We start from the raw sequence: 25,044 nt of genomic DNA on the forward strand, positions 1-25,044 counted from the left end.
TAGGAACAGAAACTTCCTGCAATTAAAGAAAGAGTACCCAATTTTCTTGTTTTTGTTTTTGTCTTGAGATAGGGTTTCTTTGTGTAGCCCTGGCTGTTCTAGAACTCACTCTGTAGCCCAGGCTGGCCTCTAACTCACAGAGGTCCACCTGCCTCTGCCTCCCGAGTGCTGGGATTAAAGTTGGGCACCAGAGTTTGAAGCCCGGGCAGGACGCACATGGAAGGAGACCTGCCCAACTAACTTACTTGTTCTCTGACCTCTGCACACATGCTTTGCCATGTGCATACTCCACATCCCCTCCAAATAAATAAATGCTTATAAAAAAGATGCATGTAACTTAGAAAATCTTTTAATTTACACGTGAGATTTTATTGGATTTCTTGATTAAAGGAAAATATTAGAACTGTAATAGACATAATCAAAATGCAGGTAACAAACTCTTTCGGACTCAGGCTGCAAAAGTAACAATCAGTGGTGAAAACTAAGAAACAACACAGACCACCGACTGATTTTCTCCTCAGGTTAAAGTCTTTCAAAAAAGAAAGTACTGTTCATGTTAGGCAGGGAAGGAAATGCAGAGTGATCTTTTGGGGAAAAACAAAAAACAATTAGAACCACTAATGACATATCACATTAAAACCAAAGGCCAGAGAACTTGAACCAGCCCATACACAGTAGCACAGTGATTTCATGGCTTAAAAAAATCACAGTTAATGGTAAGCAAACAACGCCCAGGAGAACGAGACTGCCTTTTCCAGTCTGTGGACAGTTTGTAATGCTGGAAAGTGTTCAAATTTCTATGTTACAAAAGTTGACAACATTGAAACCACCATGATTGTTTTCCATCCATTCAATAACAGGATAATAATATAAAAATATGTAAAAATTATTCTCCACTCATAATTCCTAGGTATGCTAACACTCATATAGCTAGTATAAATTTGATGATTAAAAAAATATTTTTGTTTCCTTAAAAACATGTAGTTCATTTACCATTTAATATCAGACAGACGCTGGCTACCTTGAAGTACCAAAATGACCACATAAAATGGGACTATCTAGACCTTGGGTTTCTTGTTGGGTGGGTCCTGAAGACTAAACTTTGGAATTTCACCAGGAGTGTATGGAATTCTCTTGGAAGACACCTTTTTGCCAATTGTTTCGATCTGAAGAGGGAAAAACAAAACAAAACTATTAATCACAGTGCACATATGTAAGAGCTCTACAATATAGAGAGATAAGAAGAGAAACACTTTTTAAAGTTGTCTGAGTTGCTGAGAGATCTTTGCTCCTTTATTTTTGTGTTTCTAGAATCAAGTGTTGCCCCACTTTGCTGGCTTGATTTTGTTTGGATTTTAGACGGGGTGTTGCTATGTAGCTGTGGTCTCTAACTCAGAGACCCTCCTGCTTCTGCCTCCCAAGTGCTGGAGTACACGGACCAGCACACCTCAATCATCAAGTTATAGACACAAGCGCTTCACTTTTTCATGTCTATGGGTACTTTCGTCTGCATGGACATCTGTACACCAGAAGGCCTCAGTTGTGAGCCGCCATGTGGGTGCTAGGAACTGAACTCAGGACTTTGAGGAGAGCAGTGAGTGCTCTGAATCACTGAACTCTCTCTCCAGCCCCAGACGACCACCTTTTTTTTTTTTCCCCTGTGTAGCCCTGGCTGTCCTGGAACTTGTTCTGTAGGCCAGGCTGGCCTCGAACTCACGGATACACCTGTCTCTGCCTCCTGAGTGAAACCACAACTGACTAAAATAATTTTAAATATGTATCTTTCTACATACGTCTTAGAAATAACATTTTAAAAAGAACACTCAGTTGGGCAACCCAGCACTTGGGAGGCAGAGGCAGGTAAATCTCTGTGAGTTTGAGGCCAGCCTGGTCTACGGAGCTATTCCAAGAGAGCCAAGGCTACACACAGGAAAGCAGTCCTGCTGTTAGCTCAGGAGGGTGGGATGGAGGAATTTCCAAGGTCTGACAGGGGTTAAAGTTATCAGCTGACTCTTGATAAACCCAGTGAGTGTCTCACAAAAGACAGAAATGGCCCTTTAACAAGTGAGTGAGAGGCTAAAGAAAGCAGATGCAGTGTTGTAATGAGCAGATAAGGCCTTCCTGCCGCCTGCACGGCGGCGCTGAGGTAATGCACAGGCCCTCTGTGGGCCACCGTGCAGACGGCCCTCCTCCGGCAACTCTTTTTTAATCTCCCCTAACTTCCTCTGCCGCGAGCCTCTACGCCATGCTCACACTGCTTCAGGAGGTAGAAAGTGACAACCTGCTAGTACTTTACAGAACTCAGGGTAGAGCTGAGAACACAGACGCACTGCTGGGGTAGAGCTGAGAATACACACGCACTGCTCTGGGCAGAGCTGAGAACACAGACGCACTGCTGGGGTAGAGCTGAGAACACAGACGCACTGCTCTGGGCAGGTTCCGCCAGTTTCCCAAGCTCCACAATCAGTGAAGTTGACTGAAAAGAGGGCTAGTGCAGAAACTCCATATTCTCCCTTCAGACCGCTCACACACAGGGTCACACTGAGTGTCTGGAAGGTACAGGACGAACACCAGTCGATGATCCGAGGTACCTGGTGAGGCGGGTGCTAACTATGCTCCCACGAGGATGACTGTGTGGCTGCCACAATGAAGCATTTCCTCAGTGGCCACCCGCAATCTAAGCCCACCCATCACCCAGGGCTTCACTGGGGTATGAAGCTCAGCTGTGAAAAACCACGAGGAATGCACCATGCAACCAGTGTCGTCTTACGTGACAGGTGGTATGAGGTGAGCTAGGGTCATGCTGTACGACAGGCACCTCATGCCCTCTCAGCGGCCAAGTAAAGGAGACCAACTTTACGTCACAAAGGGAAGGAGCGGAATGGTCTCCAAAAAATGAGGACTTCCCAGAAGACCTCTTGCCTGGTTATCTTACTGCTAAGTTAGAAAATATGACAATTCTGCCGGGCAGCGGTGGCGCACGCCTTTGATCCCAGCCCTCGGGAGGCAGAGCCAGGCGGATCTTTGAGTTCAAGCCAGCCTGGGCTACAGATCGAGATCCAGGACAGGCACCAAAACTACACAGAGAAACCCTCTGTCGAAAACAAAACAAAACAAAACGAAAATATGACGATTCTAAAACCCATACAGTGGGTTTGTACCAGACCAGGCCATTGAGACGGCGCAGAGGGTAAAGGCACTTGCTGCCTAAGCCCAAAGCTCCATGGGACAGATATACAGAAGCGGGGAGAGAACTGACTCTAGAGTTGTCCTCAGAGCTCCAACATGTCCCCACCCCAAACCCCCCCCCCCCCCCCCCACACACACACAGAGTAATAAAGTAATAATGACAAGATCAAACGAACAAAAAGCCAGTCCAGAGTCCTGATTACCTGGAAGCCAATGGTCTGCAGTTCACTGTGGAGCCCATCCAGGACACGTCGCCCATCAAAGATAAATGCTGGTTTTAGCATTTTTTTGTGAATCCGTTCATAATCCAGTTCCTGTGAAGACACACCAAGTGAAGAACTAGAACACACGTGTGGACACATACTCAACCCACGCCGATACCGGAATGCCTCCAGAATTTTCCTTAGAGACTTCACCTTAAACATGTCCCATTCGGTGCAAATAACCAGGGCATGGGCACCATCACACGCTTCATACGGGTCCTTGGAAATGGTCACCAGTCTGGACACTATAAAATAGCAACAATGACCAAAAGAGAAATGAGAAACAAGGCGTCTGAAGTTAAGTATTTAACACTAGTCCTGAGAAGGCGTGTCTGACAGATGGGAACAACAGATGACTGAGTGGGAATGAAGGGGAGCCAGGAGCACCCCCAAATTCCTCCACAAGTATTTCCTGGGACTCTCTAGGGCTTTGTGGAGGACACTGAGCTAGATCCCTGGCCCCTGCAGAAATGACTGGATTAGAACCCAGGTGATGACTTCAGATCGAAGATGAGGACAGACTTCCTAAGGTTTAATTTCTGAGAATGAGGCTGAATACAGGGCCAACCCCTCACAATAAGCGACAGAAAATGCAGCTACTAACGTTTCAAAGGAAAAACAGTTGTGTGCGCTTGTATCCAAAGTGATTTACAGAACAGAGTCCTACCTTGGTCATCTGCTGAAACACCCGGATGAGAAAGATCCACGACTATTTGTTCCCTGGGTACTTTGGGGTCATAGATATGGAGGTGTGCACCTTCATCCATCAGATATTTGCTAATGTAGATACTGGAGGACTCTCTGAGGGAGAAATGAGTCAAGTGTTGCTGTCAATGACACAGTCTTGTTTGTCTGTTCCAGACAGGGTTCCTCTGTGGGGCCCTGGCTGTCCTGAACTCCCTCTGTAGACCAGGCTGGCCTCGAATGTAGAGGTCCACCTGCCTCTGCCTCCAGAGTGCTGGGATTAAAGGTGGGCTCTGAATGACATATTCTAATATCAGGAAATTTAAGATATGGTGGTAAGTTCTAGTCAAACCTAAGTGTCAAGGATACAGGTGCTTTCATTTGTTTGTTTTTGTTTTTCAAGACAGGTTTCTTTGTGTAACAGCCCTGGCTGTCCTGAAACTTGCTTTGTAGACCAGGCTGGCCTCGAACTCAGAGATCTGCCTGTGTGTGCCTCCCAAGTACTGAGATTAAAGGCGTGCATCACTACAACTGGCTAACACACACACACACACACACACACACACACACACACACACACACACACACACGGAGATACACAGGCCCTCCTCTGCCTAGTGTGTTACCATGTTCACAACCCTCTTTTGGCATCTTTATATAATAGAGAATAAAATACTATAGAGAAAACACACATACACATATGTACACACATGTACTTCTATTCATTTCTACCAATTGAAAGATCGGGATAAGATGAAAAGTTCCCATGCTCTCACCAAGGGTTTGAAGTGTTATTTTTGTTTATTCTTTCTTTACATTTATTTATTTGTGTGTTTATGTGTGTGCCATGGTGCCCAGGTAGAGGTCAGGGGGGCAGTTCTTTCCTTCCATCATGTTGAGTCCTATCAGGCTTAGAAGCAAGTGCCTTTACCCACTTCTGGCCCTGAAATGTTTTAAAGAGAGCCAGTAAAATAAATTAGCAGGTAAAAGTGGATCCTACCACAGAGGGAGAGAATTGCCTACTCAAAGTTGTCCTCTGACCACCACACAAATGCCATGACTTGTACACGCACAAACACACACATGTTCACATGCACACATACTTACCAGTAACCCGGGCTGGCCTGGTACTTGCTATATAAGCCAGGCTGGCCTCCAATTCATAGAGATCTACCTGTCCCTAACTATGGCTCCTGAGAGTAATACTGTGAGTCACCAAGCATATGTAAAATTAAAAAAACAAAACAAAACTTTTTTAAAAAAATGTTTTAAAGAGCTGATACCTGGGGCTGGAGAGATGGCTCAGTGGTTAAGAGCACTGGCTGCTGGGCCTGGATTCAATTCTAGCACCCACATGGCAGCTCACAACTGTCTGAAACTCCAGCTCCAGAGGATCTGACACCATCACACAGACATACACGCAGGCAAAACACCAATGCACATAAATAAATAAATCTTTAAAAAAAAATTTAAAAAGAATTGATACCTGGTATCACCAGTGTCCTTTTTGAATGCAAACCCCAAAATAGCGATCTTCTTATCAGTCACTGTATTAAAGAGGCTGTCTATGATCCTGGAAGCAAACCTCCTCCTCTGGTAGTCATTCATGTCTATGACCTGAAATTATATATAGAACATACAATGTTAGCTTACAAAAGTGTAGTCTAGGCCATACATCTGTTTTGTTTTGTTTTTTTCTTTTCTTTTTTTCTTTCCAGAGCTGAGGACCAAACCCAGGGCCCTAGCAAGTGCTCTACCACTGAGCTAAATCCCCAACCCCTATATCTGGTTTTATAATAAGTGCTACTGTATGAATATATGGCTTACATATTCATGGAAAAGATTACCCAACACTGTCATTTAGATTTAAATCTGAAAATGAAAAATCCACCAACACCGACTCCCAGATGTGGTGGCGCACGCCTTTAATCCCAGCACTTGCAGGCAGATCTCTGAGTTCCAGGCCAGCCTGGTCTATAAAGCAAGTTCCAGCACAACCAGGGCTGCACAGAGAACCCTGTCTTGAAAAAATAAAAATAATAATAATAATAAGCAAATAATAGTAATAATAAATTCCACCAATTCCCTTCCTTAGAGCCTTTCTGAAAATGTCCTTTTCACTTGGCTTGGTCTGCGGTGAGTGCAGCTGGGGTGGATGAAGAGACAGGAACACAGCTAGGCTTGAATTCTGAAGGCACCTGAGATGCAGCCACAAAGCCAGCCTAAATGAGGCCCTCCCCTCCAAGCCAGCTTCAACGCCCCAGAGAGAACAAGGTGGTAAGCAATCAGTTCTCCAAGTACTCCTCAAATGCTGCAACTCACCATTCACCAAAGCTCACCAACTCACCACTACCAAGGGGGAAAAGCGGGGAGAGAAGCAGAGATCCAGAAGAAAGCTTTGGTGAATGGTGAGTTATAGTCGAAAATGTCTTCTCTCCTGCAGCCGGGAAGTCAGGAGAGAAGCCAGATTTGGAGTAATTATTTTATAAGCGGCTGTAGGACTTTGGGAGGGAGAGATTCATCCAGACTGCTGGGCAAGGCAGGACAGGAGAAATTTTTGACTACAACTCACCATTCACCAAAGCTCACCACCTCACCATGAGAAGAAAATGGCTAGGAACAGATACCATACAGAGGGAGAGCTGCTTCTGTGTCAACTGTGACACCACATGTCATGTACTGGACAAGCTTTTCAGCCAAACATCCTGAGTAAAAGCATCTAAGAGCATCTGCCGCCTCTGCTGGTGCAGGGAGCATGGGGAGTGAGGAGGCCGTTTCAAAAGCTCCAGGAACTGTCTCAAGTTCTAGGCAGCTTGAAAGGAACCCAGTGTTGAGAAATCAGGACTTCTTCTGCATTCTGTACATAATGAATGGCAAGATAAAGCCGCCTGCTAGGTTGAGTGAAATACACAGAAAGTGAGCCATCTCTACAGACTCGCTCCCGTAGCTGTTGCTGAAATCTGAAAAGTTATGGACTCGGGGAACCATCTGGAAACGGTGCATATCCTGGCCGGTACCTTAGGCAAGTTATGTCATCTCTCAAAGTATCTTCTCTCATCTAAAAATGGGAGATCATGTTAGGGTAGAGGACTAAATGATGTTCTGCATGCCAAGTGCTCCCAAAGAGTATCCAGAATAAACAAGCCTTTGATAAACCAGGAAGAGGTTCCTGTTTTAAATCTGTGAAATTGAAAGAGGGGAAGGAAAGCGTCCACAGATGCAAACCACTTGAAAATATTACAGTGTGGGCGCTTCGCACCAAGTTCCAGGCTAGCCTGGACTACACAGTGAGACCCTGTTTCTTATGATGGTGCATGCCTGTAATTCTAACATTCAGGAGGCGGCAGAGGGAGTAGGTGTTCAAGGTCATTCTCGGCTGCATAGCAAGTTCAAGACCAGCCTGTTTACATGAGACAGTGTCAAACACATACCCTCAAACATGAAGGATAATATTACTTCCTGACTCATTCTGAGCAAATTTAACTATAAAATGGGAAGTATTGATGTATCAAAAATATCCATCACAGTTGACTAGGAAAAAAGACTAAGTGAAAACAGACACTCATTAAATAAACCTGAAATAAGTAAATTGAGTTCCTGGAACATTTCACCGAGGGAGCAGTGTTTATTAGACTCTAACCATAAGCCTTTGACTACAAAGATATATACCTGCTGCCAATAACGAGCTACTTCGGGCAGATTCAGGGCCTCACATAGGTAAACCAAATTCAGCACATCTTTTTGGAAGCAGCTCCCACCAAAACCTGAAGGAAGAAAAAAAAATTGACAATATTTTCAGGTACGATCCAGAAACTAAGTCCTGTAGCAAAACTTATACAACATCGGTGGCTTTTATTCAGATTTTAAGTAATAAAATTCAGAGAGCAGAAATTTTTTGGAGTTACATGGTGAGTTCAAGTCCAGCCTGGGCTACATGAGACCCTGTATCCACATGAAAAAAATAAGAAAAGCAGATTTATAAATCACAGAACAGTTACAGGTGGTTAATCAGCTCTTCAAATATTTACCAAACAGGACCCCAACACAAGTTTCATTACAGCTACATCTGACCTTTTTCCTTTTAAAAAAGTATTTTCTTTTTTTGGGTGTGCATGTGTGCATGTGCACTATCCTCAGAGGTTAGAAGAGGGGTGGATGGTTGAGAGTGGGCACCGTGTGAGTGCTGAGAACAGACACGGGTCATCCACAAGGACAAACGTTCTTAACTCTGAGCCGTTTCTCCAGCCCCCCACTTGACCTTTCCTTACATTTATCTTCTACTTCTTCTGTACCTATCTGCTATGACTGCCTCTGTCTCCTACCTTACTACAGAGTTAGGAAACTTTTAGTAAAGGGCCAGAGGGCAAATATTTCAGGCTTTGTGGGTCATAAAGTCTCTGCCACTGCAGCTCCATAGTAGGCAAAGACAAGGGACAGGCTGTGGGTGTGGGTGACGATATTCCACACTATATTGTACTCGTGTGGGCTGGATTTGGGCCAAGGAGTGCTAGCTCACCCTTGAGCTCCCATAATTCAGGCTACAGTAGGATTCTGAGCAAGGTTCAAAACTTTCCTTGAATCTGAATACAGTCTAAAGACAAAAATCAAAGCACCTCCTTATTAGGTCATAAACAGCAAAAGTGCCAAGTGTAGTTTCGAACATCTGTGATTCTGGCTCAGGGGAGGTAGAGGCAGGAGGATCAGGAGTTTGAGGCCAACCTTGACTATATAGCAAGTTTAAGGCAAGCCTGGGCTGTATGAAACTCTGTCTTAAAAGAAAAAAAAAAACTTAAAGGAGATAAAGTATTGCTATAGAACATGACACACACGCTAAGCCTTATGTAAATAGTAGCTATTTTTATTATAGCTAGAGAAAACATGAAAAAGGGCAGAGGAAACAGTACTAGAAAGTGACATTTAGCCTCAGAAATACTGTGTGTGTGTGTGTGTGTGTGTGTGTGTGTGTGTGTGCCATGTGCACACATGCTAAAGCACTCTAACACTGTCCTAACCCCCTTTATGTATTTTTTATTATGAGGCAGGGTTTCACTAAGTTGTGTTCTACACAGAATTTTTAACGCTAAAATACAGCGTAACTACCACAAATACTGAGAACTGACTACAGGGCTGGTATAAAGTTGGATTCATAGATTGGGCAAATATGCTGTGACCAGGCCTGGTGGCACATGCCTGTAATCTCAACTACCTCGGAGACTGATGTAGGAGCACAGAAGACTCACAGCCTGCCTGGGCTACAGAACAAGTTCAAAGGCACCTGGGCAACTTACGTAACAACGGCTAGCCTCAAACTCCTGATCCTCCTGCCTCTGCTTCCTAAGGGGAGGGATAAGCATGCCTATTAGTCTTTACAACCTATGGGACAGTACTATGTGGAAGTTCATTCATATCTGGAGGTCAGAGGTCAACTTGAGGGATTCTGTTCTTTCCTTTTACCATGTGAGTTCAAACTCAAGCCACCAGGCTTGGGGACAGGTTCCCCTTACTCACTGAGACATCTTACAGGCCCTTTAAGATTTGTTTTATGTGCATGAATGTTTTGTCTGCATGTACGCATGTGTACCATGTAAGTCATAAGAGAGCTTAGGATGCCCTGGAACTCAAGTTACAGATGATTGGGTCACCATGTGGGTGCTGGGAATTGAACTCTGATCCTCCCCAACAGCAGCCAGTGCTCTTAACCATCAGCCATCTCTCCAGCCCTCTAGAAACTTTTTTTTTTTTTTTAAAGAATATTAAGCTACAAACAAAAACAAAAATCTTCTATAAAGCTGGAAGCTTTAGTAATCTTTTTATTTTTCCCCAGAGCTGAGGACCGAACCCAGGGCCTTGCGCTTGCCTTGCGCTCTACCACTGAGCTAAATCCCCAACCCCGTAACCTATTTTATGTAGAGAAAAACTGTCTTTACCAACGCTGGCTTTGAGGAACTTATTTCCAATCCTTTGGTCCATGCCAATAGCTGTGGCCACCTCTTCCACATCGGCTCCCGTTGCTTCACACAGAGCACTTATGGAGTTAATGCTGCTGATCCTCTGGGCAAGAAAGGCATTTGCTGCCTTTAAATAAAGAGAAATGAGAGAAGACGATGAGCGAAAAGGCAATTTCATGTGCCAGTGTATATATATTCAGGTGATGCAAATTACTGAGCAGGCGTAAGAGAGATTGATGGGCTCACTTTGAGGAGACAGTGAAGACTGATTAGAAAAGACAAGTCAAAAAGATTAAACTGCAGTGGCAGAGGACCTGACTAACAGGTGAGGCCTCAGGTTTAATCCCCAGCACTGAAAGACATAAAGCAAGATAAATATTTTAGTGTGGTGTGGGTGAGTGCATGTGCATGTGCATGTGCATGTGTGTGCGTGTGTTGATCCCTCCTCACAGTGAGGAAACTGAGGCAGGATGTGAATTTGACACTAGCCTGAGTGACAATACGCTGCCTAAACACAGTAACAGATTTAAGGAAGAGCGGCAAGCTTGGCACTAACCAGTTTGGAAAGCTCTGAGGACCAAGTGTTGGTGGTGAGGATCTTTTCCTTGGGAACCCAATGCTCATACACAGCACAGAGCGCCCGGACAGCTTTCTGGCCCTCCGGGGTTTCATCCCCTCCAATCAGGACTCTGTCTGGGTTTTTTAGGTCCTTGATGGCTGTCCCCTCTGCCAAGAACTCAGGATTGGACAGTACCTAGAAGAGCGATACGAAGGAAAGTTTTAGGCTAGCATGAATTGTGGGTAACTTTAAAGCATCAGTCTTGACCTAAGAAGAATCAGATTCTAGCGTTTTCTTCCTTCCTACCTGTAGATTCAAGTTGGGCTTTGTGTTGGCGTCAAATATACGGCGGATGCTTTCTGCTGCCCGCACGGGGACGGTGCTTTTCTCCGTCACGATTTTGTAGCCATTGGAGTTCTGCACAATGCGTCGAGCACACGCTTCAATGTACTTCAGGTCTGCTGCCCGGCCTTTCCCCATGCCATAGGTTTTTGTTGGTGTGTTCACCTAGTGAAAGCATTTGGGATGCAGAACACAGGGCCTGTGAAGACTGGTCAGTGTTTTCAAGACATGCCCAGACAATCAGTTCACCAACAGTGGGCATGCTCTTAACTCTCACAGAACAACTCTACACACTTTACAGATACAAGCAGGGAAAAGAAACAACTGGAAACATCCAGAGAACTCTTTTGCGGAGAAGCTGCCTTACATGTGTGATACGAGGGCAGGCTGGCAGGTTCCCAGCGAAGGCCAGGAGACAAAAATGGATGAATTCAGAGGTCCTTACTACAGCAGTGCCTTTGTCGATCATGGACAATATATTACCATGGTCTTTTTAAAATATAATTTTATTTTACGTGTATGTTGACTATGTGTATCTACATGAACCGCGTGCCTGCCCAGTGCCCATGGAGGTCAGAAGAAGGTGGAGGGTGTTGGATCCTGAACCTGGAGTTACAAACATTTGTAGGCTGCCATGTGGGTGCTGGGAACTGAACTCAGGTCCTTTGGAAGGGCAGCTAAGCCATCTCTGCAGCCCCTATTAGAGTATTTAAAAAGAAATTTTAGGGCCAGAGAGATGACTCAGCAGCTAAGAGCACTTGTGTGGTTTAATAACCAAATAAAACAAAGACGCTTTCACAGACAGGAATATTAAAAAATATATATCTCACAAGGCAAAGCAAACTACTTACAGAAATAAATACTAGATCAGCTTCTCTGATGGCCTCATCGATATTGGTAGAAAAAAATAGATTTTTCCCTCGACAGGACTCGACCACTTCTTTTAATCCAGGCTAGAGGAGGACAAAAGGAAAAGGCGTTGAACACACAGTGTGACCCAGTGCTGAGACGCCCAGCAGCAGAATCGGGGGAAGGCTGTGGCCTGGGTTTCCGAGCAGTATCTTTTTACAACAGCGGAGGATTGCTGGGCATGGCTGGGCACTCCTGGGGCTTGTCACCTGGCAGGCCGAGACAGCGGAACCGAGGCTGAGGCGAGCCTGAGTTACACAGTGAATCTGGGGCCAGACCAGGCTACACTGGGAGGTCCCGTGAAAACCAGGGAAGGGGGCGAATCATACACAAAACGCAGCATGTAAGGATGTCATAGATGAGGCAAAGGTGAACTTGTGCAATCAAAGTTCAGCGGTCTAAAATGCTCTGTCATTGTTTGCCACGTACCCAGGTCACACGTTAACCATTAACTCAGCTCCTCTATCAACTCAATTACCACATCCTCAAGGCCCTGTGATTTCTAGCAAACTTTCTGCACTGTCATTCTGAATGCAGTGTTATACCCCCCCCCACACAGGATTCACACCATAGAGCTGGTTGCGAAAGCCATTCTGTACTTCATACAAAGAGACAATAGTATGCGTTTTTCCAAATTCTACTATAAGAAACACTGAAAATCTACTTTTTCCCATGCAGTTTTACTGGTGATATATGTATGTCAAAAAAAAATTTAAAGGTTGGGTGTTGGTGGGCACACCTTTGATCCCAGCACTTGGGAGGCAGAACCAGGTGGATCTCTGTGAGTTCGAGGCCAGCCTGGTCTACAGAGTGAGATCCAGGATAGGCACCAAATCTACACAGAGAAACCTTGTCTCGGAAAGCCAAAAAAAATAAAAAATAAAAAAATAAAATTAAAGGAACACGGCCTGGCCACTTAAAAAGTCTAAGTTTAACTTTCACATTTTTTGGGTGTGGCTGTGGGTGTGCATGGTGTACGTGTGGAGGTCAGAAGACAACCTTTGGGAGTCAGTCCTCTCCTACTGGGTTGGTCTGAAGTCACACTCAGGTCATCAGGTTTGGTGGCACGCACCTTTACCCAGAGTCATCCTGTCAGTCCAAAAGTCTTCTTGGAAAGAGGAAAAAACTAAGTCTAAATCTGATCAGATGGGTCTTCTAGAGCTAACTGCCAATTGACAGAAAAGAAAGGATAGAGAAAAAATGTCAGAAATACTCAAGGGAGCTCAGGAGTCAGCCAGGAGAATCCGCTCTGAAAATGTCCACAACAGACCAGCTTCTCTGACTGAAGAGCAGGGGAGAAAACAACCATTAACAAAGCAAGGGAGGGTGACCAGTGAGCAGGAAAATACAAGGCTGTGGACTTAACCAAAAACACGGCTGCCAGGCGGTGGTGGCGGTGGTGGCGGTGGTGGTGGTGGTGGTGGTGGTGGTGGTGGTGGTGGTGGTGGTGGTGCACACCTTTGATCCCAGCACTCGGAGACAGAGCCAGGCGGATCTCTGAGTTTGAGGCCAGCCTGGTCTACAGAGCGAGATCCAGGATGGCCAGGGCAACACAGAGACACCCTGTCTTGAAAAACAAAAAACAAAACCAAACAGACAAAAAAGGCACAGTGGGGTGTATGTAGTGTGCACACCTGTGCCCTAGCACTTGGAGGCTGATGGGAGAACTTCAAGTTTGAGACCAACCAGCCTGATCTGTCTCCAAAGAAATAAAATAAGATACTTAAGTGTTATCATTCTACTGCAAATGGGAATCTTACTTGGTCCTTGGTTTAAACTAACTAGTGGATAGATGAACATGCATAAGCTTTTTCTTTTGTTTTGGGTTTTTGGGTGTTTTGGTGGTGGTGACTGATCTCAAGGCCTAGAACATGCTAAGTGTCCGTTCTCTCAGTAGGCTACACTCCCAGTCCCAAGAGTGCTTCATACTTCTTTTATTGTTTTTTGGCTTTTTGGTTTTCCGAGACAAGGTTTCTCTACATAACAGTCCTGGTTGTCCTGGAACTCGATCTATAGCCCAGGCTGGCCTAGAACTCACAGAGATCCGCCTGCCTCTGCCTCCCGAGTGCTGGGATTAGAGGTGTGTGTCACCACCACCCGAACATAGTAAAATGTTTTGTTTTTAGTAATGAATGGTGATGTGTTCATGCCTAAAAAGAAGAATCATTCTTTAGACGCACATAATGCAACTATAAGATGAAATCATAAATAATCAGGATGGTAGGAGATAGGAGGAAATTGGCCATGTTGATAACTGCTCGAACAGTGATGAGGCCACAGGGATTTATTTACTATTACCTCTGCATTTGTTTGTTTATGTATTTTTGAAGAATTTGTAGAGGGGGCTGGAGAGATGGCTCGGCAGTTTAGAGCACAGGTTGCTCTTGCAGAGGACCCGGGTTTATTTCCCAGCACCCACATGATGCTCACAATCATCCAGAATGCCAGTTCCAGGGGATCCAACCCCTCTTCTGACCTCCAAGAGCATGCATGTGGTGCACACACAAACATACACACAAGGCCGGGCGGTGGTGGCGCACGCCTTTAATCCCAGCACTCGGGAGGCAGAGGCAGACGGATCTCTGTGAGTTCGAGTCCAGCCTGGGCTACCAAGTGAGTTCCAGGAAAGGTGCAAAGCTACACAGAGAAACCCTGTCTGGAAAAACCAAAAAAAGAAAGAAAGAAAATGCTCTTTCTTTTTAAAAAAGTTTATATTCACATTGGTATAGTGGTGAGATGCTGTGTGGGTGCTGGTTACTAAACCTGAGGCTTTTGGAAGAGCAGTCAGTGCTCTTAACTGCTGAGCCATCTCTCTAGCTTGGAAAATTCTCTTAATACAAATAAATGGTAAATGTTCTGAGGTGATAGATAGGATTAGTTAGTCTAATATGATCATTAAGCACTGTACATGAAATATCACACTGTACCCCATAAGTAATACAAATAATCATTAGTCCTATATATAAAATGAAATATCTATCTATCTATCTATCTATCTATTTATAGGTAGAGTCTCATGCAGCTCCAGCTGGTCTAAAACTCAGGGATCTGCCACCCTGTCTCCCAAGCACTACGATTAAGGCATGCATCACCACACCCCGACTCTACTTATGTTTGTGTTTTGGGAGTATTTTTTTTTTTTTTTGAGACAGGGTCTCTTTATGTATCCCTGATTGTCCTGGGACTTGATCTGTAGATCAGGCTGGACTCGAACTCACAGAGATCCCCCTGCCTCTGTCTCCTGAGTGTCAGAGTTAAAGGAATGCTCCACCACACCCAGTAGTCCACTGTTTTGTGAGACAGGGTCTCATGTATCCCAAACTGGCCCCAAACTCCCTCTTGTGGGATTTCTGTTCCTTCTGGCTCCCACTCTTGAGTGTGGCACCATGGCCCCTTCTGGGAAAACACAGGACCCTGCACTGAGCAAGGACTCCACCAACTGAGCAATACCCCACTCTGGCACACTTCTTCTTCACTGTCCCAGGATACCTGCCATGACTGTCATTTTATTGTCCCAATTTCTTCTTTTTCTCTTTCGCAGTACTGGAGAGGAAATTCAGGACCTGACACAGGTTGACCATGTGCTACACTCCCAGCTCAAAGGCCCATAACATTTTCTTATCTGGACTTTTTGTTGTGGACTTTTGGCTCTTTGCTCACTATATAGCCCAGACTGGCCTGGAACTCACTATGTAGCTCAGTAATCCTCCTGCCTCATTCTCTAAAGTACTGTGATTACAGGCATGCACTACCACACTTAGTTTGTTTTTCTTTTCTTTTTCTTTTTTTTCTTTTCTTATTATCTGGAACCCAGGACCTATGTCAGCTAGTCAAGCTAGGATGAGCTACATTCAAGCACTATCCAGAACCTTCGCCTTGTTTTGAGGCAGGGTCTCTCTGTGTTGTCCTGCTTGGCCTTAAACTGGCTATGTAGACCAGGCCGACCGTGAACTTACTTCAGTCCTCCGGAGAGCTGGGAATCATGGGTGTTACCAACATGCCCAGCCAGACTTTTTTCATTGAACTGGTTACAGCCACAGCTATCACCATACTAGTATATACAAAATAGCTAACCGACACAGTCAGAGAACCACCAGCATAGAAACAAAGCTGTTCAATATATAATTTACCTCATAAATAGGAAGGGTTGGAGAATTCCATGCATTGATTCTTGACTCATTGACATCGACCACCGTCACCTTGATTTCAGGGCACATGTGAGCAATGACACTACACGTGGGTCCACCCACGTAGCCCGCACCGATGCAGCAGATCTTCTTAATTTCAACCATGACTGAACTAGAGGGAAACCATCAAGAATGCTTCAGTACGGGACACAGCCACTATGGACAAATCACTGGCATATTCATCACAAAATGTCAGATATCGGGAACGATTTCCTGCGTTTACTCATAGGAATTACGAGAACTGTGAGTGAAAAATGACATTCCAATTGGATGACGTGGCCACTCCTCCACTGTGCTAGCATGAAAAAGAGGGAACATTAGTAACAACTGTTATTACTGCACATATCAGAAAATGATAAAGTCCTTATAGTTAAAGTCAAGAAGCAAAATAAAGTCTATCCTCTAAACCAGGGCAGTTCTGGTTGCACAGAGAAAGCCCCAGAGTAAATGTATACATCTGTGCAATCCTTCCGCATGTGTGGGCGTGCAAAGGTGAGTTTTCCAACAGGTTTAGATGGTCGCAGTTGGTAAGATCAGTTCCATGATTCAGACCTGGCCTCTAAGATTTATGCTCCTGCTTGGCTTACACATCCCTCCAAAGTGTGGGGGTAATTTCATTCCCAACGCAAAGGAGCTGGTAGGTGGGGCATGAGAGGAGGCGTTGAGGACGTGAGAGCTCTACCCTCAGTGGATTAATGCCTATTATAAAAGGACTTAAAGCCACAGGTTTGATCTCATATCTCCTGTTCTTCCGCCAGAGAATGACACAGCACAACAGCCAACCTCCAGTACCCTGAGCCAAGAAATCCCTGCTCATTACAGATGATCCATCTCAGGTGCTGTTCTAGAGCGGAAAATAGAACAAATCGCCCCTCGAATACTTAACTTGGCACCCACAGATTATTTTTAAGTACTGGGCAATAATCTTGAAACTCTGTTTCAACTTTAATTAGAAACTGTGAAAACACTAAAGGAAAGCAATTTTCAAATGTGTATGTGTGTGTGCGTGCCTATTTGTGTGCTGGTGTGCAACACCTATGTGTGGACATGTAGAAACCTGAGGCCCACATCATGTTCCTCTAATGCTCTTCACCTATCCCTCTGAGGCAGAATCACACTGAACCTGGTGTTTGCTGTTGTCTAGCTAGGCTGGCTAACCAGCAATCAATCCCTAGCCACACCATCTCTGGCCCTCAGCCCTGGGATAACAGGTATGTGCGGCCACAATAGCTTAGTGGGTACTGGGGATCCGAACTCAGGTCCTCAGGCTCATATCGAAAGCCTGCTCTGCTCTCCCTGTAGCCCGGACAAGACATTTCTGCGGTTATCAGTACTGTTGCACTGATCTTAGTATGTTTTCAGTAGTCACTGGGTGAAATGATTGACACTAAAAATTTACAAGAACTGGCTTACATATATATGACTGCCTGGTCATTCACTATAATTACTGTCTAAATGACCAGTCACTGCAGTTCCTGCCAAGGTCTCGGACATCACAAATCCAAGCCATTCATGAAACCCAAAGAGAAGGAAAATGGTGGCCAGAGAGCTTACAGTTTGTCGTGGACTCCTGCATGGATCAGAGAAGGTGCTCTGGGTTCGACAGTGCTTGGCAAGAATGTACCTGTGGTTCAGGGGAAGACTGTTTGCCACCAGCACGCATGAGGTGAGCTACTGAGTTTGATTCTTAGTATTGCAAAACACACAGACACACAAAACCCCCCACAGTTTTAGCTCCCCAAACAGGCAGCCTTGGAAACTGTATAACTCTACTAAGAAAGCATTCTTAACGGTATACATAAAAGTAAATTTGGGGGTGGGGGAAGGAGATCAGTTCTCTCCTTCCACCACGTGGATCTCAGGGATTGAACTCGGGTCCCCGGGCTTGGTGGCAAGAGCTTTTGCCAGCTGCATCATCCTGTCAGTGCCAAAGTCAAATATTACAAGAAAATCTAGGGGCTGGAGAAATGGCTTAGAGGTTAAGAGCACTGACTGCTCTTCCAGAGGTCCTGAGTTCAATTCCCAGCAACCACATGGTGGCTCACAACCATCTGTAATAAGGTCTGGTGCCCTCTTCTGGTCATACATGCTGTATATATAATAAATAAATAAATCTTTAAAAAAAATATTAAGAAAAAAGAAAATCTAGCCCAAGAAGCCTCACTTCTACCTATCCCTACTGAGTCGGCTTCTGCAGGCAGCTCCTTCTTCTCCCGTGAATACTCCCAATGTTACTTTGTCCAACTATACGTTCATTTGTGTGTGTGTGTGTGTGTGTATGCATCATGGTCTTTTTGAGACAGGGTTTCTCTGTTATGCAGCTCTGGCTGGCCTGGAATGCGCTGTGTAGACCAGGCTGGCCTCAGATTCAGAGATCTGCCTCCCAAGTGCTGAGATTAAAGGTGTGCACCACATGCCTGGCATAATATTTCTGAACTGAAGAAATGCCATATATCGACAGTCTCTTGGAGTGGGTAGCTGTTCTAGCTATGACCTTGAAGCACCTGCCTCGACCTTGAAGTATGTGCCCCTGGGGTGTGGCCACTCAGGACTCTTAAGACCTGGGGTGCACATATGCTGCGTTCTCTTCACCCCCTTGTGGTTTTGGATGCTGGAGACAGACCAGGTGAAAGAACAGCGTGGGACTGTGCCTCAGCCTCCCAGGACCCTGCAATAATTCCTGTCTTCTGGACAGTGAGTCTTCCTTCTCCAATAAATTCCTATGCCCTTTAAGCAGACTCCGTGGATTGCTAGCAATATCTGGACCCAATAGTCTCTACACTTGGCTTTTTTTTTCTTTTAAACTTACTGTATTCTAAAGTTACATCCAATCTTCCTCTACCGCACCTTTTTAAATGTTATGCTGCATTCTTCTATATGGATTCACTTACCAGGAAATATCAAAACTGGTTCCTTAAGAGCCTAAGTAAGTGAGTTAAAAGTCCTCTATTAGCACCTGTGAAGCTTCAGAAACAAAACACCCTTAGTAAACTTTTAGGATTGCAAGCCTTGCCTTGGTGAGAACACCAAGAGTACCCACGCTGACTTCCGGCAGTCACCCGTCCTTCCTCGCCTCGTCCATCTTGCTCCCCACCCTAAGTGGATGGAAGCGCTGATGTCTGGAACACTAAGTGACTAAGGCAGGGGAGTCTTCTGAAAATCTACCTGTGGGAAGAGGTGCTTCCAACCGTCACTGCAGCTCTCCACCTCACAAAAGAGAAACGTTGGCAATGGTTCCAGAAATTTACTTCACCTTGTTCCGGGGCCTAGTCCTTTCCCCATCACAAAAAAGTAATGCTTCTATTCTAACAGGAAGAAATGGGAGAGAACCAGGCGGTGGATAGATACAGGACCTGACACTGAAGTATTAGCAGCTTGTTTGGAGACTAGTTTAACCAAAGACATGTATTAAACACCCTCCATGTAACAGCTACCATTGTTCAGTGTGCTTTGGATACAACAGGAAGCGGGACAACTCAGTCCCTGAGTGTATTGTATGTAACTCAGTAATCCGAGTTACAATGTAGTAAGAGCACAGAAACAGAACCATGCCTTTGTCAGTGCCCTAGAGAGGACCGTACAAGTAGGAGAGAGAGCAAGGAACTGTCTGTGGGGTAAGGGACAGAGGAAGGCCTCTGAAAAGTAGGATGACTCACGACGTCTTCAAGAAGGAAAAGAAAGGAATCACACCCAAGAAAAACAGCTTCACGATAAAAAAAGAAAAGATACTCAACTAGAAGGCAGCATGAGTGTCCAAGTCCAAGGAAGAATGAGGATGAAGAGGGACCCATGAGGTGGCCCAGAGTTCAGGCTTGCTACACAAGCCTGGAACCCACATAAAGGTGGAAGGAGAAAACTGGCTCCTGAATGTTGCCCTCTGCCTACACACACACACACACACACACACACACACACACACACACACACTCTAATAATAAATAAAAATTAGGTGGGAAAAGAAAAAAAGAGGAAGAGCCAGAGAAGGGCTATCTCAGTGTAGACACAGAAGTTGAGTCTGGCCTAAAGAGTGGGTAGGATTTGGGGACGGGGTGGAGGAGAAAACCAGAAAGAACATTCTAGATAAAAGAATAAACATAGAGAAGTGAGGACGTATACTCAGTGGAGTAAAGCACTGAGTACTAAGGAGTTGTGAGAGGCAATAACTGTCACCTATGACTACATACAAGTGGCCCTTGATGTCTCTCTCAGGAGAGCAAGGCGGCACTCTGAAGGACAGTCTAGTCACAATCGACATAGCTGAGTGGAGCCATCCTAATTAGAGGCTCTGTAGGGGAGGGGGGACTTCACGAGCAGGGTGGTTCAGTTTAAGACCGGAGACTGAAAGAGTAAGGAACAACACAACGCAATACGTGGTATTTACTTCCACACAAAAGAACAGTGACATGAAATCTAGAGATGAGAAATTTTCTGGTTCCAGGGACGTGGGGACAGGAATAGAATTTTCCAGGCTTGGACAGCATATTTCCTCAAAATTCTCTGTTCTGATGCTTTATGAATTTGGATTCCCAGAAACTACACTATCAGAAACAGATGGTCCTAGCAGGGCAGTGCTGATGCATGCTTTTAATCCCAGCACTCCAGAGGCAGGGGCACATGGATCTCTGTGAGTTCAAGACCAGCCTGGTCTACAGAGTGAGTTCTAGGATAGCCAGGGCTACACAAAGAAACCCTGTCTTGAGAAAATAAGAAAGGAAGGAGGGAGGGAGGGAGGGAAAGGAAGGGAGGGAGGGCCTAAATTCCAGGTACAAGTACATCCTCCATTCCCAGAGAGTCTACACCTACAGAATCAGGCAGCTGTGGGGTGTGTGTGTGTGTGTGTGTGTGTGTGTGTGTGTGTGTGTGTGTGTAATGGCACACATATTTAATCCTATCACTAGGGAAGTAGAAGCAAGCTTGAAATCCATCCTGGTCCACATTGCAAGTTCCAGGCCAGTCACAACCACATAGTGAGAACTTGCTTTAAAAAAGAAAAAGTTGGATCTCTACTGAATATGTATAGACTTTTTCTTTTCTCCTAAACAATAAGGTATAACTATTTATATTATATTAACTTTTTTTTTGCCTTTTTGCAGGGGAGACAAAGTTTCTCTGTGTAGCCCTGGCTATCCTGGAACTCACTCTGTAGACCAGGCTGGTCTTGAACTCACAGAGATCCATCTGCCCCTGCCTCTGGAGTGCTAAGATTAAAAGTGTGCGCCACCACAGCCCAGCTGGGTATTACTTCCATTGTTTTCAGACAAGGTCTCCCTAGGCATCCCAGGTTAGCCTGGAACTTGCCATGAAGGCTGGGATAGTCTTGTGTTCATGATCCTCCTGCCTCCACCTCTACAATGCTAGGATTATAGGTATGTGCCATGCTCAGTTCTATTAGATATCATATGTAACCTAGAGATGACTTAAAGTACACAGGAGGACATGCATAGGCTCTAGACAGATAAATACTGCACCATTTTGTTTGTCTGATTGATTCTCAGATCTGGGCATTTGCGGTAGTCCTGGAGCCAATCTCCCAGAGCTACCAAGGGGCCACTGTCTTCCAGGCTCTGCAATAAAACCCTCTACTGTGATAGCAAAGTTCCACTGTAGTGTATCTGCTCAGTCTCTTTATAAGCCACATTATCATAAATCAACATCTAAAGCCTAGTTAACTCTGGGTCAATAGGTTTATCTACAAGGTTCACCAGGACTACCACATGTAAGACATCCACCCAAGGGCTGGAGAGACGGCTCAGTGGTTACTTACTGTTCCAAAGGACCTAGGTTCAATCCCTAGCACCACATAAAGGTTCACAACCATCCATAACTCCAGTTTCAGGGGATCTGATGCTTTCTTCTGACCACAGGTACTAGGCATGTAGATGGTATAGACCAATGGTCCTCAACCTGTGTGGGTCATGACCCCTTTGGCAAACCTAGCTCCAAAAAATATTTCCATTACAATTAATAATTGTAGCAAAATTACAGTTATGAAGTAGCAATGAAAACAACTTTAAGGTTGTTTTCATTGTGAGTGCTGGGAACTGAACCCTTGTCTTCTGCAAGAGGAACAAGCGGTCTTTAACCACCGAGGCATCTCTCTAGCACCAAGGCCACTGTACCTTCAACACCTGGTATGAAAATCCCTTGGTGTGTATTGAATAACTGTCTCCCTGGGACTCTAGGATTACGACTTCATATTTCGTAGGTTTAGTTAAGATGGCTGATATTGCAGTGAACAGACTGCTACCTTATTTAGCCACCTAAAGGATGACATCAGATTTTCCCCAGTCACCTCTAACGTTACTTGTTTGTTTTTTATAGTGCTGGGGATTAAATCCAGGGTCTCAAGCATCTCAGGTAAGCACCCACCCCTGCGTTACAGCCCCTAGTCCTCAAGTTACCCCTTACCCGCCTTTATTTCAGGACTGGAATTCAGGTTTCTTTCCAAACAGCAGTCACTGACGGCAGTACTGTACTGTAGAACGGGATAAGCTCTGTTTTGTTTTGTTTTGTGTTTTCTCTCCTCCTCTTCCTCCTTCTTCTCTCCTCTCCACACACACCCACTTCTCTCTCTCCTCTCTCCTCTCTCTCTCTCTCTCTCTCTCTCTCTCTCAGTAAGGTTTCACTCTGAGCCCAGGCTAGCCTGGAAATGGTGGTGACCCTATTGCCCCAGCCTCCTGGGAACTGTGATTAGAGGCGGGAGCCACTACACACAGCTACTTGGTGAGGTGGTCTTCATCTTGGGTATCCTTGTCGGGCTAGTTTTCAAGTGAAGGGCAGCTCATACATGACAATGGGTGGAGAATACTGAGGTTGGGTGCACAACCAACGCAAATCAAATGAAGTCACTTGGAAGTTTCAATAAAATCCTCAATAAACTTTAACGCGGAGCTTGATACAATGTTGTCAATAGTTTCTATGACACGGATGCTTTCTGATTCTGTTCTCATTTTTCATAATTTTAGTGTTTTGTTTTGTGTGTATGAAGTGTGCAGCATGCATATGTGTGAGGTCAGAGGGCACTCCTGGGGTCTAGGTTCTCCTTTCTCTGTGGGTCTGGGGATCCAGCTCAAGGTTGTCCGGCAAGTGCGTTCAATGGCAGGCTCACCTCACCATGTCCCATTGCTACTTGTCTTCCCCCTCTGGCCCTCACGGTGCTGACAGGAAAAGTGGGCCTGTCTGCTCACCGAGTAGGTCACTCTGAAATGAGTTCTCACCTCTGGGTTCTGGGAATCACAATTCACCACGCCGACCTGAAACTACCGTTCATGTAAAAATCTGATAAATTCAGATAAACATTTCAACCTGCGAGATGTCACTAACAGTCAGCAAATGTCCTATGCTGCAATCTGAACCGAGTATAATCTATCTGCCGCCCTTCTTCACAGCTACTGCGAACTAAACAGCAGCTATGATAGACAGCGGGATACACCACCCTCACTCATCTCAGTCATTTCTGGACACACGCTTAAAACACGCCTGATCCAAGGGGGAAAAAAAAACTATTATAAAAGACTTAATTTTACTGTGGAAATCCGGGGAAAGATGGAGCATGCCTAGTGGTTAGAGATTTTATGACAGAGAAAGCAGTACAAAGATGAAGGGGGGGGGGGGGAATAAGCTGTTTTCCAAACCAGGGTTGCGTAGCATTCAGCTAAGACTGAGTACGCAAAAGCACGCCTGAGCAGAAACACTCGGCTCTTTCAAGTCCAGAGCCCCTCAGAAGAAACAGACCAGACTACTGTTCTCCATCTCTTAGGGGATTTGAAAAAACTCAAAGACTGGCCTTTGAGGTGAGTGGACGAACAGTCAGTCCTCTGTGTATCCCATGTATGAGCTCTCTCCCAGCGAGCCCCTCCTTTCTCTATGCCAGATTTCCCAACCCTACTCAATTCTCTTACACGTAGGACGTCAAGATGTTCAAGATCTCACGAAAAACATGATCTCTGAAGCCCCCAAGAAAGGCCTTCCCTGGCATCAAGTAGAACATCCAAGCATATGCCTCGGCCAACGATGGACTGCAGAAGCCCCCTAAGGTACTAGGAAATTTGCCTTAGGGTTTCGTCTTCAGTGGGATTTGCTTTCTCCTCTTAGGGGCGACCAGAGGAGAGCAGAGGACCCCCAGGTGAGCAGAGTCTAATCCCCAACAAAGCCTAGGACTGTGAGCCGCCCGTGAGGCCCCAAGGAGAGGATCCCTTCCTTCGGGGGAGCTGGGGGGCGTTTGGCTTTCCGAAGCGGCGGGAAAATCTCCTTGGCTTCAAATCGGAAAGTGGGGGGGAAAAAATGGGAACGGGCGTAAAGACGCACGAGTTGCAAATCCAAAGCCCTGCTCCTCCGACCTCCTGCAAGCAAGCGCAGGACCTGATTCCCGCCAGGCCCGAGAAGGAGGGGGGACCAGGATGGTGCGGTGGGCAGCCCCGCCGCGAGCCGGGAGCGACCGGGACCGCGCGCACACCCCGACCGCGGGAAGGGGGACATCCCGCGGGGAACCGCGCTTACCCAAGGCCGGCTGCCGCTCGGATCCCGTTCTCTCGGACGGCACCTTGCTCCCAAGCCGCAGGCTCCACACAGCGCTGCCCGGATCCGGGGCCCGCGGCCGTATTTAAATGCTTCTGCCGGGGAAGGCGGAGGCTTCATTCCCCCCGCAGCCCCAGGCCTCCCGGGACTCTGAACCCAGCCACCGCCCCGCACGGCCCCGGCCCCGCCTCCCTCCGCGCCAGGCCCCGGGGCAGGCCTCTACTTCCTTCAGGACCCAGGGCGGCCTAAGGGGCGGGGCCCGAACCGTGTGGCCACGCCCCCTGTGGAGACGGGCGAATCGGCTCGAGCCAGCTCACCGGCCCCGCCCCCGGCCCCGCTGGGCGTGGCTGCGTGCGCCGTGGGTCCCTCCAATGCTCTTGGCCCGGGGCGTCGTGGTCCTTGTTCCTTCTCTGCCCCTTGGTCCTTGGACTCTGGGATGGGGAAGG

The 25,044-nt window shown here is 46.0% G+C and overlaps 1 protein-coding gene across 1 annotated transcript; it reads right to left on the reverse strand.

Annotated features, from left to right (window-relative positions):
* Window positions 1-347: 347 nt before the first annotated feature.
* Ugdh (UDP-glucose 6-dehydrogenase) lies at window positions 348-24,799 on the reverse strand. The gene is made up of 12 exons (XM_006974606.4): window positions 24,581-24,799; window positions 16,025-16,193; window positions 11,837-11,938; window positions 10,950-11,150; window positions 10,641-10,838; window positions 10,064-10,211; window positions 7,806-7,900; window positions 5,623-5,753; window positions 4,120-4,253; window positions 3,606-3,697; window positions 3,393-3,503; window positions 348-1,166 (listed from the first exon to the last, which is right to left on the reverse strand). The coding sequence occupies exons 2-12, from the start codon at window positions 16,184-16,186 to the stop codon at window positions 1,059-1,061; spliced, it is 1,482 nt and encodes a 493-aa protein (XP_006974668.1). The 5' UTR covers window positions 16,187-16,193; window positions 24,581-24,799; the 3' UTR covers window positions 348-1,058.
* Window positions 24,800-25,044: the final 245 nt, after the last annotated feature.

The sequence above is a fragment of the Peromyscus maniculatus genome, chromosome 10 (assembly GCF_049852395.1).
Source record: "Peromyscus maniculatus bairdii isolate BWxNUB_F1_BW_parent chromosome 10, HU_Pman_BW_mat_3.1, whole genome shotgun sequence".
Lineage (NCBI taxonomy): Eukaryota > Metazoa > Chordata > Mammalia > Rodentia > Cricetidae > Peromyscus > Peromyscus maniculatus.

Bases quoted from the DNA above. Each gene is read 5' to 3' on its own strand.
- Ugdh (XM_006974606.4), bottom strand. From the start codon at position 16,186: ATGGTTGAAATTAAGAAGATCTGCTGCATCGGTGCGGGCTACGTGGGT. The intron at 11,939-16,024 runs GTAAATTATATA...GTCCTCCTCTAG, and splicing joins CAACCCTTCCTATTTATGAG to CCTGGATTAAAAGAAGTGGT. The intron at 4,254-5,622 runs GTATCAATTCTT...TTTCTCCCTCAG, and splicing joins AAGGACACTGGTGATACCAG to AGAGTCCTCCAGTATCTACA.